The 13,395-nt window shown below is 66.4% G+C and overlaps 1 protein-coding gene across 1 annotated transcript in view; it reads left to right on the top strand.

Annotated features, from left to right (window-relative positions):
- The first annotated feature begins 1,299 nt into the window (after nt 1–1,299).
- Nucleotides 1,300–13,395, top strand: part of MUC5B (mucin 5B, oligomeric mucus/gel-forming) — a 30,624-nt gene continuing 18,528 nt past the window's right edge. Inside the window, exons 1-23 of the mRNA XM_066252383.1 lie at nt 1,300–1,445; nt 3,669–3,740; nt 4,434–4,484; nt 4,848–5,109; nt 5,232–5,346; nt 5,472–5,562; nt 5,746–5,852; nt 6,566–6,767; nt 7,179–7,304; nt 7,436–7,553; nt 7,830–7,968; nt 8,264–8,374; nt 8,566–8,635; nt 9,018–9,155; nt 9,457–9,621; nt 9,869–9,963; nt 10,820–10,946; nt 11,195–11,450; nt 11,938–11,993; nt 12,130–12,230; nt 12,357–12,508; nt 12,809–12,947; nt 13,026–13,139. Coding sequence (XP_066108480.1) covers nt 1,376–1,445; nt 3,669–3,740; nt 4,434–4,484; nt 4,848–5,109; nt 5,232–5,346; nt 5,472–5,562; nt 5,746–5,852; nt 6,566–6,767; nt 7,179–7,304; nt 7,436–7,553; nt 7,830–7,968; nt 8,264–8,374; nt 8,566–8,635; nt 9,018–9,155; nt 9,457–9,621; nt 9,869–9,963; nt 10,820–10,946; nt 11,195–11,450; nt 11,938–11,993; nt 12,130–12,230; nt 12,357–12,508; nt 12,809–12,947; nt 13,026–13,139 — 2,877 coding nt within the window. The 5' untranslated portion in view covers nt 1,300–1,375. The remainder of the gene's footprint in view (nt 1,446–3,668; nt 3,741–4,433; nt 4,485–4,847; nt 5,110–5,231; nt 5,347–5,471; nt 5,563–5,745; nt 5,853–6,565; nt 6,768–7,178; nt 7,305–7,435; nt 7,554–7,829; nt 7,969–8,263; nt 8,375–8,565; nt 8,636–9,017; nt 9,156–9,456; nt 9,622–9,868; nt 9,964–10,819; nt 10,947–11,194; nt 11,451–11,937; nt 11,994–12,129; nt 12,231–12,356; nt 12,509–12,808; nt 12,948–13,025; nt 13,140–13,395) is intronic.

The following is a 13,395-nucleotide window of genomic DNA, read 5'->3' as shown; positions in this document are numbered from 1 at the left end:
GTCTCTCTCTGTCTCTGTCTCTCTCTCTGTGAAATAAATACATAAACATTTTAAAGGAGATAAAACTCTTTAAAAACATTTTTTTAGTCTCTCTGAGACGGACACCAGGTTAACGGTGGGGGTACCAGGTGCCCCCTGCTGTGTATCACGCAAACCAACTGAGAAACGCCCACCACCAGCCAGCTCGAGGGTGCTACTCGCAGGAAGGGACCCTGTGCTTCCCGCTCAGTCCCTTCCGGGGGATGAGGGGTGCGGTCAGGTCTGGGGCGAGGACACTGTAGGAGCCAGAGAGCGAGAAGGCTGGGGTGTCGGTTACTATGGGACCCAGAATCCGACCCACCAGCTGGGGAGCTGGGCTGTCGTGGCTTCAGCCTGGGGTGGGGACTGGTGGAGACCCCCCGGTTCTCACTGAGGTGACCCTGGCAGCCCCTCTGGGGACTCACGGGGCAGGCACGTCACCAGCTACACATTGTCTCTGTGGGGCCTGCTGTGGGCCAAGGACCCCAGGTGGTCTGGCAACCCCCCAGTTAACAAGCCGGGCTTGGGAGTGAGGGCTGGTCACCAAGGACCCCAGGCTGGGAGCTTCTGCCCTGTCCTGACCAGGGTGTTGGACAGGGGCCAGCTGGGCCAGGGTGTCCACTCTCAAAGCTTTGTTTCCCCTTGAACTTGAACTGGTGATGAAGAGGACCTCCCAGGGGCTCTGGTCACCGTGGCTGGCATTCTTACACACAGAGTCTCCTCCTGGGAACCCCCCCCCACACACACACACCACACAGGGCAGGTACCCTGTCTGCTCTCTACACCTGACCAACCCCCCCCCCCCCAGCGGAGCAGAGGACCCCAGACCACTCGCCAGGCTGGGCAGCAATGACCTCACGGCCTTGTAGCGCCCTCTCTACTCCTGGGACAGGTAGTGAGCCGAGGCCTCATCCTCTCTGTCCCATCCCTCAGCCGCCCGTGACCGCCCGTGAGGCCGTGTGCTGACCACCCTCCCCGCTGAGTGAGGTGGGGCTCCCTGCCTGCACCTAGAGGGGCCGCCTGTGTCACCCTCCTGGCGTCGGACGGGCGGGCACCCCCTCTCCTTGCTGATTCTCAGAAGCTGCTTGGCTTGGCGGGAGGGTGGGTGGGGGTGGGGGGCTTCCTGTGTCTCCCGGCCCAGAGCCGAAATCCCTTCCTCCTCCAGCCACCTTCCTGCTCCGGCCCCTCCCCAAGAGCAAACACACGTGGCTGGCCCGGAGGGGAGGAAGGTGCCCCCATGGCCCAGGGGCTGGGCGCGGGGCCAAGGCTTCCTGCTACATAAGCCCCGAGGCCCCCAGGGGAGCGAGCATCTCCTCCCGCTCCCTGCTTGCCTCCTGCCCTCCTGCCAGCCCCCAGGATGGGCGCCCCAAGCCGGTGCAGGATGCTGGCGTGGGCCCTCCTGGTCCTCCTCCTGGTGCGGAAGGCAGGTAAGGTCTGCACGAAGGGGGCACCTCTGAGGGCCACTCCAGGTGTGCCTGCCGAGGATGGACAGGCAGGAGCCCTGACCCGTGTGTCCAGGAGAGGCTGGGCCACCTCACCCCCCACCCCTCCCCGGGAGCCGCCAAGAGGGTCTTGGCCTCCAGGCTTGGATGAGGTGGGCGCTGGCGGGGGTGCTGAGTCTGGGGGGCTCTCTGGTCCCTGTGAAGCCCCCACCAGAGTGGGCAGGGACAGCCACCAGCACCAGGCCCTGCCCAGGTGGGGTGCGTCTCCACTCTGCCCTCCAGGGCCAGCGGGGGGGGGTGTAGAGACAGCCCCCACGGCAGCCCCTACGTGGCTTTGAACTACCTCCTTGAAATGGGGCTGCCGTGGGGTGAACAGGCGACCCAGCCGAAGGGAGCCACATCTGACCCCCACACCACACCCGCTGCTGGGCCTTGCTCCGCCCGGCCACCCACAAGCCCTAATGCTTTCCTGTCGTCGGAAAGCATGCACTCCAGGCGCTGTCTGGGTGGCTCCTGTCCCCACCCCGCCTGCACTCAGTTCCACAAGCTGTCCCCACGGCGCCTCACCCGAGCTCGAGTCCGGGGTGTGGGCAGGGGGACGTAGGCTGGGGGACAGGGAGGTGGGGAAGGGGAGCGGTGGTCCCCCTGAGGCCCTCCCGCCAGCCCCTTTCCCTGGGGTGAGCGGCCTGGAGGTGAGGGGTGCTTGCTTTCCCATGGCAATTGCTGGCGGGGGTCCTGGGACGCCCCCTGGCTCGGGCACACACCGGCCTGCTGCTAGGTTCTGGGGGGCAGGTTTGCACAGCCGTGTGCCTGCTCAGTGGGGCTCCTTCAGGCTCCCGGGCCCCCCAATTCCGGGTCCTGCGCCCAAGTAGGCCCGCAGCGAGCCGCACTTCACCCTCCACTCTCTTCCCTCATCTTAGGAGCAAGCCCCTCGGTGGGAGACACACCGTGGGTGGGGGTCCCCTGGGCTGCAGCTTCCATTAGGGGAGAGGTGCAGGTGGGCCCTGAGTGGGGAGTCTGCACACCGGGGGCATGCGCACCCACACAGCTGCGTGATGGGGGTCGGTGGCGGACATTTCTCTGGTGAGTGAGGGAGATCCAGGCTCACGGGGCTGGCTCCCCAGCCCCCAGAGGAGGGCCCGCATAGAGCCGATTCTCTTGGAAATCTGACCAGAGCCCCAGAGGAGGGGGTGTCATGTGACTATGTTCTCTCTATGGGCGTGGGGCCAGCCACTGATAGGGGTCAGGGACAGGCAGGAGGCACTGCAGGTCTGGGGTCAGCAGTGGACAGATGGACGGAGGGAGCAGCTGAGCTCTGAGAACTGGGGCCCTCGCTCGAGAGGGAAGGTGACAGCAGGGCCAGTCCCGCGGTTTCCAAGAGTCAGCCGTGACGGCTGCTCCCGGACCCCTTGCCGAGCTCGTCCCCGCACCCCAGGGACATCCAGGACCTTGCCTTGCACGGGCCATGAGGCGCGGGCTGGGGCTGAGTGTGGGCCCCCTGGCAGACATGAGGAAAGAACCCTGGACCATGTGAAGGGGTGTCCCCGCCCCGAGCCTGGCAAAGAGGGGTCTGGGGTCCCAGTCCTGTCCACCAAGGCAGCGAGAAGTTGTGGGGGCCGGGCCCTGGCCAGGCTGGCTTGGGGAGGCCCTGCCCGGAGGCCGTGGACGCAGTGACCTCGGCTGGCCCAGCGTTGGGCTCCAGTCGGCCCACCCGCCGTGACCGGTGGCCAGTGCGGAGCTGCGCTCTGGTCTTGGGTTTCTGCTAAGTCACGTCCGGAAGCCTCCCCGACTGCGTGTGTGTCTCCCCAACAAAGCCTGTCTTTGTCCTCCTCGGAGGGACGCGGGATGGGGCCGAACCCTCTCCCCGAGGAGGCCGGGGTCAGCGGGGCCAACGCCCTTTCCTGATTCCATTGTCCTGCCCTGTCAGACGAGGGTTGAGGCGCCCCCGCATTCATAGCTGGGGAGGGAGGGGGTCCGCACATGGCCACAGGCGGGGCGCAGGCCCTGCCAGAACCTTCCGCCCCAGCAGAGGCCTTGCCTTCTGTCCCACTGAGTGATGACCGGGAGGCCACAGCCTGTTCATGTGGCCACCACCCTGCAGCCTCCAGAGACCCACCACTGGGGCTCCAAACCGGCCGTGGGGGGGGTGCCGTGTTGTGGGGGGTGACGTGTTGAGCTTCTTGCTGACGCCCACCCCCTTTCCCACAGAGACCCAGGGCAGCGCAGAGCCAAGTGGGGCGGGTGCAGAGGCCGCCAAGGGCAGCCAGAGGATGAAGACGGGTACATGGCCCGGGCAGGTGGAAGGGGCCGGGCGGGGTGGGGACAGAGCCAATACCAGCTCCGCTGCTTGACACACAGGCCCTTCCCAGATCCCGTCTGCCCAGGGAGGAGGCGGTGCTCGGGGCTGGATCAGAAGCGGGAAAACCAAGGCACAGAGCAGACACTCACTCACACACTCACACCGTGTGCACGCACTCACACTCACACACAGCATGTGACACGTTCACACACTCACACATGCATATACTCACACATGGCGTGCACACCCATGTTTGCACACACACATGCATGTACTCACACAGTGTGAGCGCATGTTCATGCACTCACAAATGCATGTGCTCACACAGCGCACACACATGCTCAAACATGCACACATATACCACAGACACAATGTGCACACACATACATGTGTGTCCTCGCACATATGCTCATAAGCATGCACACACACGTGCACACGTACAGCACTCACACACACTCAGGGCAATGGGCACAGTGAAAAGCCCAGGGTAGGAGCATGTCTTGGGCAGATAGGGAGTGTCCAGCAGTGGACAACCATTAGTCCTGGGCTCCTGGGAGTGAGTCAGGGTTGGTCCAAGGCTCTTCCCACCCCAGGGTGGCAGTGTGCAGGGGGGGCCCTGGGAGGGGTGTGACTCCCTGGCCGTGTTCCTGATGTGACCTGCCCTCACTCTGCAGCCCAGCACGTGAACTTCATTCCACCTATCACTGTCCTCCCCACCATGAGCTGTAAGTGGACACTGCCCATTGCTGATGGAGGCGGGGGTGCTTGCCAGCCCTGGGGGGGGCAGGCAGTCACAGGTCTGGGGTAAAGCTGGGACAGTGAGGGGCAGCTGGGCAGCTGGCTGGCTTTGGGCACAGCTGGAAGCCTTCCCTGCGGACAGCTCTTTTAGGACTGCCCCGGGGTGCTGGGCAAGGCGTCAGGGGTCAGGAGAAACAGGTGCTGAGGGGAGCAAGGCAGGCGCAGTGGTCAGAGGCTGGCCTCCCTCCTGGCTTCCCACTCCCAAATTGTGTGCCTTCTCCCACGGAGACTGGGCATAGGTGGTGGCCTGCGGCCCGGGGGGTGTGGTGTCACCAACGCCCTCCCCACAGCCCTGGACCCGGCGCACAACGGGCGGGTCTGCAGCACGTGGGGCGACTTCCACTACAAGACCTTCGACGGGGACATCTTTCGCTTCCCCGGACGCTGCAACTACGTCTTCTCGGCGCACTGCGGGGCCGCCTACGAGGACTTCAACATTCAGCTGCGCCGCGGCCCGGTCAGCTCCAGGCCTGCCATCACCCACGTCACCCTCAAGACCCAGGGCATGGTGCTGGAGGTCTCCAACGGCTCCGTCCTCATCAACGGGCGGCGGTGAGCCCGGCAGGGGCGGGAGGTGTCAAGACCCTGGTGGGCTCAGGGGTCAGAGCTGTGGGGAGGGCACGGGACCCTACCCAAAGCCAGGGCTATAGGAGGAACAGACCTTTCTACACCAGGGAGGAGCTTCCCTACAGCCAGGCCGGGCTCCTGGTGGAGCAGAGCAGCAACTATATCAAGGTCACCGTCCGGCTGGTGCTGACCTTCATGTGGAACAGAGAGGACAGTGCCCTGGTGAGATGCCCACCTACCCATACCCCTCTTGCCTTGGCTGTGGGAGCCTCCACAGGTGGGCTGGGGGTCCGCAGGGGCTCCTGCCAGGCCTGCAGAAGCTGGAGCTCTCCCTCCTTCACCCCTAGTTGGAGCTGGACCCCAAGTACGCCAACCAGACGTGTGGTCTTTGTGGAGATTTCAATGGGCTCCCAGCCGTCAATGAGTTCTACGCCCACAGTGAGTGCCACCAGGGGTCAGGGGGCGACAGGCAGCCAACGAGGGCTGGAGGGTCCTGGGGATGCTGGAGGTGGGGGCTCACCTGGGCGCTGGACCGGGAGCAGGTCAGGGTCGGGGGCAGCCTCCCCTGCACTGCCCCAGAGCCCCTCACTGCCCCCTCCACGGATCGCCTCCTCTCCCCAGACGTCAGGCTGACCCCTCTACAGTTTGGGAACCTGCAGAAGCTGGATGGGCCCATGGAGCAGTGCCAGGACCCCCAGCCCTCCCCCGATGACACCTGCACGGACAGGGTGAGAGCCCTCCTCCAGGGGTCCCGCCTGCCTGCAGCCCCTGCTTCCCAGGACGTGAGGACAGCCAGAGGGTGGGCTCAGGCATCCTGGCGCTGGGACCTTGGGTGTCCAGGTGGAGGGAGGGTCTCCTAGTCCCCGGGGCAGCTGCGGACTCAGCCTCCACCCTGGCAGTGCACCCTCTGCACCCACACCCTTCCCCTGTCTGCACACATCTAAGTGTGTGGGCAACCCCTGTGTAAACGTGTGTACCCATCTGTGCCTGCAAATGCCCGCCCCTCGCACGGTCCTGCCACGAGTGGGGGCACTCAGGGAGGCCCTTCGATGAGCTGGGGGGAACCCTGCCTTTAGAAGTGGCCTGGAAGCTCTGGGACCCCCCGAGCCCGAAATCAGGACTCAGAGTTGTGCCCACCCCCCAGTTGGCTGGTCAGGGCGCAGCTGGGGAAGGAGGTTGTCCCTCACAGGCTGCTCAAGGGTGGACGGCACCTCCCTCTTGCCCTTGTCTGAGCTGCCTCTGGTGACTGGGTCTGCACCTCTCCTGGGGGCCCCATGTGTGCCCTGGAGCCCTGAGGGGGTGGACGGATGGACAGACAGATGGCTGCCTGGATGGAAGTAACCCCAGGGAAGGAGGGGGTCCCCCGGCCTGGGTAAGGCTGCAGGGCCGGGGTCCCCACACAGAGGGGAGGCAGAGTGTGCCCAGCCCCTGTGCTCCCCAGGATGGTGTCTGCCGCCGCACGCTGCTGGGCCCGGCCTTCACCGAGTGCAACGGGCTGGTGGATGCCGACCCGTACGTGGCCGCCTGCGTCCAGGACCTGTGCCGCTGCCCCAGCTGCCCGTGTGCCACCTTTGCTGAGTACTCCCGCCAGTGCGCCCATGCGGGGGGCCAGCCGCAGAACTGGAGGGGCCCTGACTTCTGCCGTGAGTGGCTGTGCCCCGGACCTGGGCCAGGGGCTGCACCCACACCGAGTCCCTGAGGATGGGGCGGGCGAGGGAGGAGACCCCTGGTGGGTGGAGCCACCCCGGGGGCCCACAGAGAGAGGACGGGCAGGAGAGCAGAGAGCAATATGCCAGGCCTCGGGGGTCTGGGGCCCCAGAGGGAGGACCCAGCGCAGGCACAGTGAGCTCCTTTCACCAGATCCCAGGAGACAGCTGGGCGCCCAGACAAGCATGGCCAACGCTTCTGAAACCAGGGAGCGCCCGGGTCCAGCTGTGGCTTTGGGGGACCCTTGGTGACACATGGAAGGTGGGAGTGGAGGTGGCCGGTCTGCCCATCCAGCAGATGGGCAAGAGGGGGCTTCCTGGGGGCCAAATGCTGTCCCTTCCCTGCAGCCCGGATGTGCCCTTTCAACATGCAACACCAGGAGTGTGGCCCGTCCTGTGCAGACACCTGCTCCAACCCCCTGAGCTCCCAAATCTGCGAGGACCACTGTGTCGACGGCTGCTTCTGTCCCCCAGGCAGGTCCTCCCGGGACCCCCCACCCCGGGACCGTCCCCGACCCCCCTTCGTGGCTGCCTCCGGTCACCACGCTCCCAACGCCCAACCCTCGTCCGTGGCCTCAGATGACCCCCTTCCCGCCTCCCCCCAGGCACGGTGCTGGATGACGTCACAAACACGGGCTGCCTGCCCCTGGAGCGCTGCCCCTGCACCCACAGCGGCCGCACCTACGCCCCGGGCGCCTCCTTCTCCACCAGCTGCAGCTCCTGGTAGGCAGCCCCCCTCCCCGCGCCTCGTCCTGCCGGGGAATGTGGGCACGTGGGTACGTGGGCCCGTGGGCCCGTGAGTACGTGGGTACGTGAGCACGTGGGTACGTGGGCACGTGAGCACGTGGGTACGTGAGCACGTGGGCACGTGCGTACGTGGGTACGTGAGTACGTGGGTACGTATGTGCGTACGTGGCTACGTGCGTACGTGGCTACGTGCTACGTGGTGTGGGGCCACCGCCCACCCTCACCGGCCGCTCTGCTCGCGGCCTCCTCCAGCACCTGTTCCGGCGGCCTATGGCAGTGCCTGGACTTCCCGTGCCCAGCCACCTGCTCCGTCCAGGGCGGCTCCCACATCTTCACCTATGACGAGAAGTTCTACGATGTGCACGGGGACTGCGGCTACGTCCTGTCCAAGGTGCGGCCCCGGCCCCGCACCCTCAGCCCTCCTCTGCGATGGCCAACGGGGTGGGTGGAGCCCCCACAACCCCCTCCTGGGTTCCATCCCCAGAGGGAAGGTGAGGGGCTTCCAGACCCTGGCACTTGGGTTACCTGGAGGTGACTGCAGGTGCCAAAGGCCACAGGAGGCCACCGTCCACCTTCAGCCTTCATGGGCATTCCAGGCACAAGGACCACGCACACACACACACGTGCACATGCACACAATGTATACCCACGTGCACACACTCAGCCCCGCCCTACTTTGTCCCCAGGAATGCGCAGACAACGGCTTCACTGTGCTGGCCGAGCTGCGGAAATGTGGTCTGACGGACAACGAGAACTGCCTCAAATCGGTGACCCTGAGCATGACCGGCGGGGACACGGTGAGGGTCCCACCTCCGTCGCCCACGAGAGGGATGAGGACAGAGACGGGGAGGAAGCAGGCTCCGACTGACCCCCGGAACCCCCCGGCCCCAGTGGCAGCCGCCCTCTCTGGGACTGACTGACGTAGAGCCACCCCCGGACTCCCGGGGGCTCCTTCCCGCGCTGACTGCGGCCCCACCTCCCCTCCTAGACCATCCGGATCCAGGCCAACGGCGCGGTGTTCGTGAACTCCATCTACACCCAGCTGCCCATGTCAGCAGGTACGGGCCCCTGGGGACAGCCGGGCCGTGTCCAGAGAGCATCTGCCCTGAGCCTGCTGGGCCCCTAGCTGGCTCTCTGAGGCCTCAGGCAGTCCCAGAACGTCCCAGGGGTGGTCTGTCATGATCTGAGTGGGGTGTCAGTGGTTCCACCTCTGGCTGCAGAAACCCCGGGACTCTGGGAGTCCAGAGCTCCTGCCCCACCTCTGGACCACGGTGGGTGTCTGGAGTCCACCGGACGCCTGTCTGAGCCGGTCCCTGCCTCCTTGGCCACTCTGGAAGCACGCGGGGGGCCCAGGCACTGGTGGTCAGCGAGGCCGGGCCTGGCTTCTCTGCAGCCTCTGACCATGTCCCTACCTCTCCTACCCCCTCCCACCCGCTACAGCCAACATCACCATGTTCAGGCCCTCAACCTTCTTCATCCTGGTGCACACGGGGCTGGGGCTGCAGCTGGAGGTGCAGCTGGTGCCCCTCATGCAGGTGCTCCTCAGGCTGGACCCGGCCTACCGCGGCCGGATGTGCGGTGAGGACAGGCACGGGCTGGGAGCAGGACTCCAGGCCGGCTGCCAGCGTGGGTGGGGGTCGTTGTTGGGGGCAGGCAGTGGCTCCCAGGGCACCGGAGGTGGCCGACCTGTCTGACCCGTAGTGGGGGGGACAGAGAGTGGGACAGCAGGCTGCCATCACTCGGGGGGCTTCGCACAGGGGCTGACCCTCACCCACTCCACCAGAGCTTATCCGCAGATGATTCCGGAACCAAAATCATGGGGTGGGAAAGACCGCAGGGGCCGGGCTGGATGGCCTGCTGACGCCCCTCCTGGCCCCAGGCCTCTGCGGGAACTTCAACCAGAACCAGGCCGATGACTTCCGGACCCTCGGTGGGGTGGTGGAGGGGACGGCCGCCGCCTTCGCCAACACCTGGAAGACCCAGGCCGCCTGCCCCAACGTCAAGAACAGCTTCGAGGACCCCTGCTCCCTCAGCGTGGAGAACGGTATCCGCACTCCTGGGGTGGTAGTGGGGGGCTCTGGGGTGGGGGGGGGCTGGGGGAAGCCGGATCTCGGGAGAGCGGGAGGAACCCCATCTCCTGTAAGCAGGGCCCACATGGCCGGTGGATGCCCCAAACCCAATTCAAGGCCTGTGTGTGTGCGGAGCAGAGGCCGGCGGGGGGCGGGGGGCAGGTGCCAGGAGAGGAGGGGGCAGCTGTGTCGGGTGACCGCCCCCCGGCGCCCTCTCCCCAGAGAACTACGCCCAGCACTGGTGCTCCCTGCTGACCGACCCCGCCGGGCCCTTCTCGCCCTGCCACTCCACGGTCAACCCTGCGCCCTTCCACCAGGTGAGAGCCCCGACCGGCCGGGGGCCCAGCACTCAGGGTGCAGTGGGGGCTGGAGAGGAGCCGCCCCCGCCCACCCCGAGCCTCCCTCCAGGTTCCCTCTGTCGAGGGCTGAGATCCCACGAAAGTCTCTGGGCAGGCAAGGTGGGGGGTCCTTCCTGCCCTCCCCCCGGCTTCTAGGGCACCAGGCCTTCCTGGGCTTTGGCCACGTCCCCCCAGCCTTGGCCTCTGTCATCAAGTGGGCCCTACTGTCCCTTATGTGTGTGCCTGTCCCTTCATATGAGGACACTGTCATGTTGGATCAGGGCTCACCCGAGTGACCTCATCTGTGCTTAATCATCTGTGCAAAGACGCTGTTTGCCCCGGGGTCTCCATTCCAGGCCCCAGGGGAGGGGGCACAATTCAACCACAACCGTTGGCTTCCAGACCCCGTTTCCAGAAGCTCAAAGCCCTAAAATGCACACGATTCCCCTGCTGGAAGACCGTGTCTACACGGGGAAACGGTCCCACCTCTGCCCCTTTGGGGAGTAGTGCACCCACCCTGCCCACACCTTCCTGCACCACCCCCAAGGGTGGCACCGCCGGCGCTGGTCCTGCAGAGACCTCTCCTGAAGACCCCCACTCAGCCGGGCTTCACCCCTTCCTGCTTGTCGTGGTGTCCTGTCCCCCCCCCCCAGTCTGGTGTCTGTCCCACCACTGAGAGCGCCTCTGGGCTCTGTGTGCTGTGGGCCCTCCTTGGGGCGGAGCTCCAGGTCGTCGAGGGGTGAAGGAGGGGTAGGGGGGATCTCAGGAGGATGGACAGGGAAAGGAGGGGTTCTGGTGGGCCGGGGGGGCCCTGACACCCACGCCCTGTCCCCAGAACTGCCTCTTCGACACGTGCAACTGTGAGAAGAGTGAGGACTGCCTGTGCGCGGCTCTGTCCTCCTACGTGCGGGCCTGCGCCGCCCGGGGCGTGCTGCTCCGCGGCTGGAGGGCCGGCGTCTGCGGTGAGTGTGCTGAGGGGGGGCTCCCGCGTCGCCCCAGGCAGGGCCGGCTGCTGGGGACCCCGAGGCAGTGCCGCCCCTACGCTGCACCCAGTGTCCTCAGAGGGAGCATGGTGCTTCCTCCTCCCCTGGTCCAACCGAGCAGCTGGCACCCTTACCATCCCTGCTTCCAGAGGGGAAACTGAGTCCCGGGATGCTTCAACCCCAGCCTGGCCACTGACCTGAGTGTTGCCCCCCCACCTTGCCCTCAGCCAAGTACATGAGCATCTGCCCCAAGTCCCAGAGCTACGCCTACCTGGTGGACAGCTGCCAGCCCACCTGCCGGGCCCTGAGCCAGGCCGACGTCACTTGCGGCGTCACCTTCGTGCCCGTGGACGGCTGCACCTGCCCCCGTGGCACCTTCCTGGACGACGCGGGCAGCTGTGTGTCCGCCGAGGCCTGTCCCTGCTACTTCCACGGCTCCGTGGTGGCCCCTGGGGAGGTGGTGCACGACCAGGGCGTGGTGTGGTAAGGGCCGCTGCCCGAGCTCCCGAGCAGCCCGTCCGCAATGTCCCGCCCTCCCCGGGCGGGTGGGCCGGGGTCAGGGCCTGCCTGCCCCACAGCTGGAGGGCTCAGAAACACAAAGGGGGCTCCCTGGGGCGGGAAGTTCCCCGCCCACCCCTCAGCCCTTCTGCAGAGAAAGACCTCTACTCCCTGGGCCTGGGAGGGTGTTCTGAGGTTCCGGGACTCACAGAGGGTGCTGAGGGGGCCATGTCCACTCTGGGGCCAGCCTCAACACCCCCCCCACTCCCCCCCACACACATACACCATGCTCGACCGTGGAGAGCTCCTTACCCAGCTGGCTGTGGCCTCAGCACCTTTGCTTGTGGGATATGGGGCCTCCACCCTGATCTTGGACATAGGCCTGGGGCCCCGTGTGCCCGCCCTGCCGAGATCTGGCTGGGTCTGTGGGGGCAGCGGGCAGCGGCCCAGATTAGCCGTCTGTTTCTCGTAGCTCGTGTGCGAGTGGGAAGCTGAGCTGTCTGGGCGCCGCGGAGCAGACCAACACGGGTACCGCCTCCCCTCCTGCAGCCGCCAGCCAGCGTGGGCCCCCGCTGGGGGGGGGGCAGGTGGGAGGGGCTTCTGCCGGCGGGGGCGGGGTCCTGGCGGCTCGGTCAGCCCCCTGTCGCCTGCGCTCCGTTCACAGGCTGTGTGGCCCCCATGGTGTACCTGGACTGCAGCAACGCCTCGTCGGGCACGCCCGGGGCCGAGTGCCTCCGCAGCTGCCACTCGCTGGATGTGGAGTGTGTGAGTCAGCTGGGCGCGCAGCCCTGCCGCTGCCGGAGTGGGTGGCCGCCCCCAGCCTGGACCACCCAGGACGGCCGTGGGCTGCAGCAGGGGCTGCACCGTTGACCGGCACCCCTCTGTCCACAGTTCAGCACTCACTGCGTGTCCGGCTGCATCTGTCCCCCAGGGCTGGTGTCTGACGGGAGCGGGGGCTGCGTGGCCGAGGAGGACTGTCCCTGCCTGCACAATGAGGCCACCTACCGGCCCGGGGACACCATCAGGGTCGACTGTAATACCTGGTGGGTCCCAGGTCTCCCAGAGATGGGCGGTGTGGGGTGGGCAGAGAGTGGCCGCTAAGACCACCAGGGAGTCTTTGACAGGAGGCAGAGAGGAACAGAGGCTTGGCATGGGCCCCACCCCTTGGAAAGTTCCGTTTGGTCCCATTTGTCCTCTGGACCAGCAGACAGCAGGGCCACAGGGGCCAAGAGCTGCAGAAGCTGCTTCCTTTCACCCCCTCAGGCCGGGTCGGGGCTGGGTCCCCGTCCTTGCCCCTCTGTGGCCCGGTGAGTGAGCAGGATGTCCCTCTCCGTCCCTCGCAGTACCTGCCGGAACCGCAAATGGGAATGCAGCCACCAGCCCTGCCTGGGCACCTGCGTGGCCTACGGGGACGGCCACTTCATCACCTTCGACGGCGAGCGGTACAACTTTGAGGGCAGCTGCGAGTACACGCTGGCCCAGGTACGCGGCCGCCCCACCCCTGCCCTGCCAGCCTCCAGGCTCAGGACCTGACCTGCGTGTCCCCTCTCCCCATCCCAGGACCACTGCGGAGGCAACAGCACCGCCAACGGGACCTTCCGCATTGTCACCGAGAACGTCCCCTGCGGGACCACGGGCGTCACCTGCTCCAAGGCCATCAAGCTCTTCCTGGAGGTGAGGGCTGGGGGTGGGGCCCGGGAACCTTCTCCCTCCCTCTGCAGCTTGCTCGCTCACTTTGTTGGGGTCCCCAGCCCTGGGGCCCTTGGCCTCCAGCTGTATGTTTTCTGTATGAGTGGCCACAGCCACTTAAACCTGGAGGCAAGACTTCACCATCAGGTGTCCCAGGGCTGTGCTCTTTCCAGAGAGTCCAGGGGAGGGTCCTGCTGGCCTCCCCCCGTGTCTGAGGGCTCCAGGCGTTCACTCCGGGACT

Source organism: Saccopteryx bilineata, chromosome 1 (assembly GCF_036850765.1).
Source record: "Saccopteryx bilineata isolate mSacBil1 chromosome 1, mSacBil1_pri_phased_curated, whole genome shotgun sequence".
Classification (NCBI taxonomy): Eukaryota; Metazoa; Chordata; class Mammalia; order Chiroptera; family Emballonuridae; genus Saccopteryx; species Saccopteryx bilineata.
Note: the sequence above shows the minus strand (reverse complement) of the source record. Positions and strands in the feature narration are given on the sequence as shown.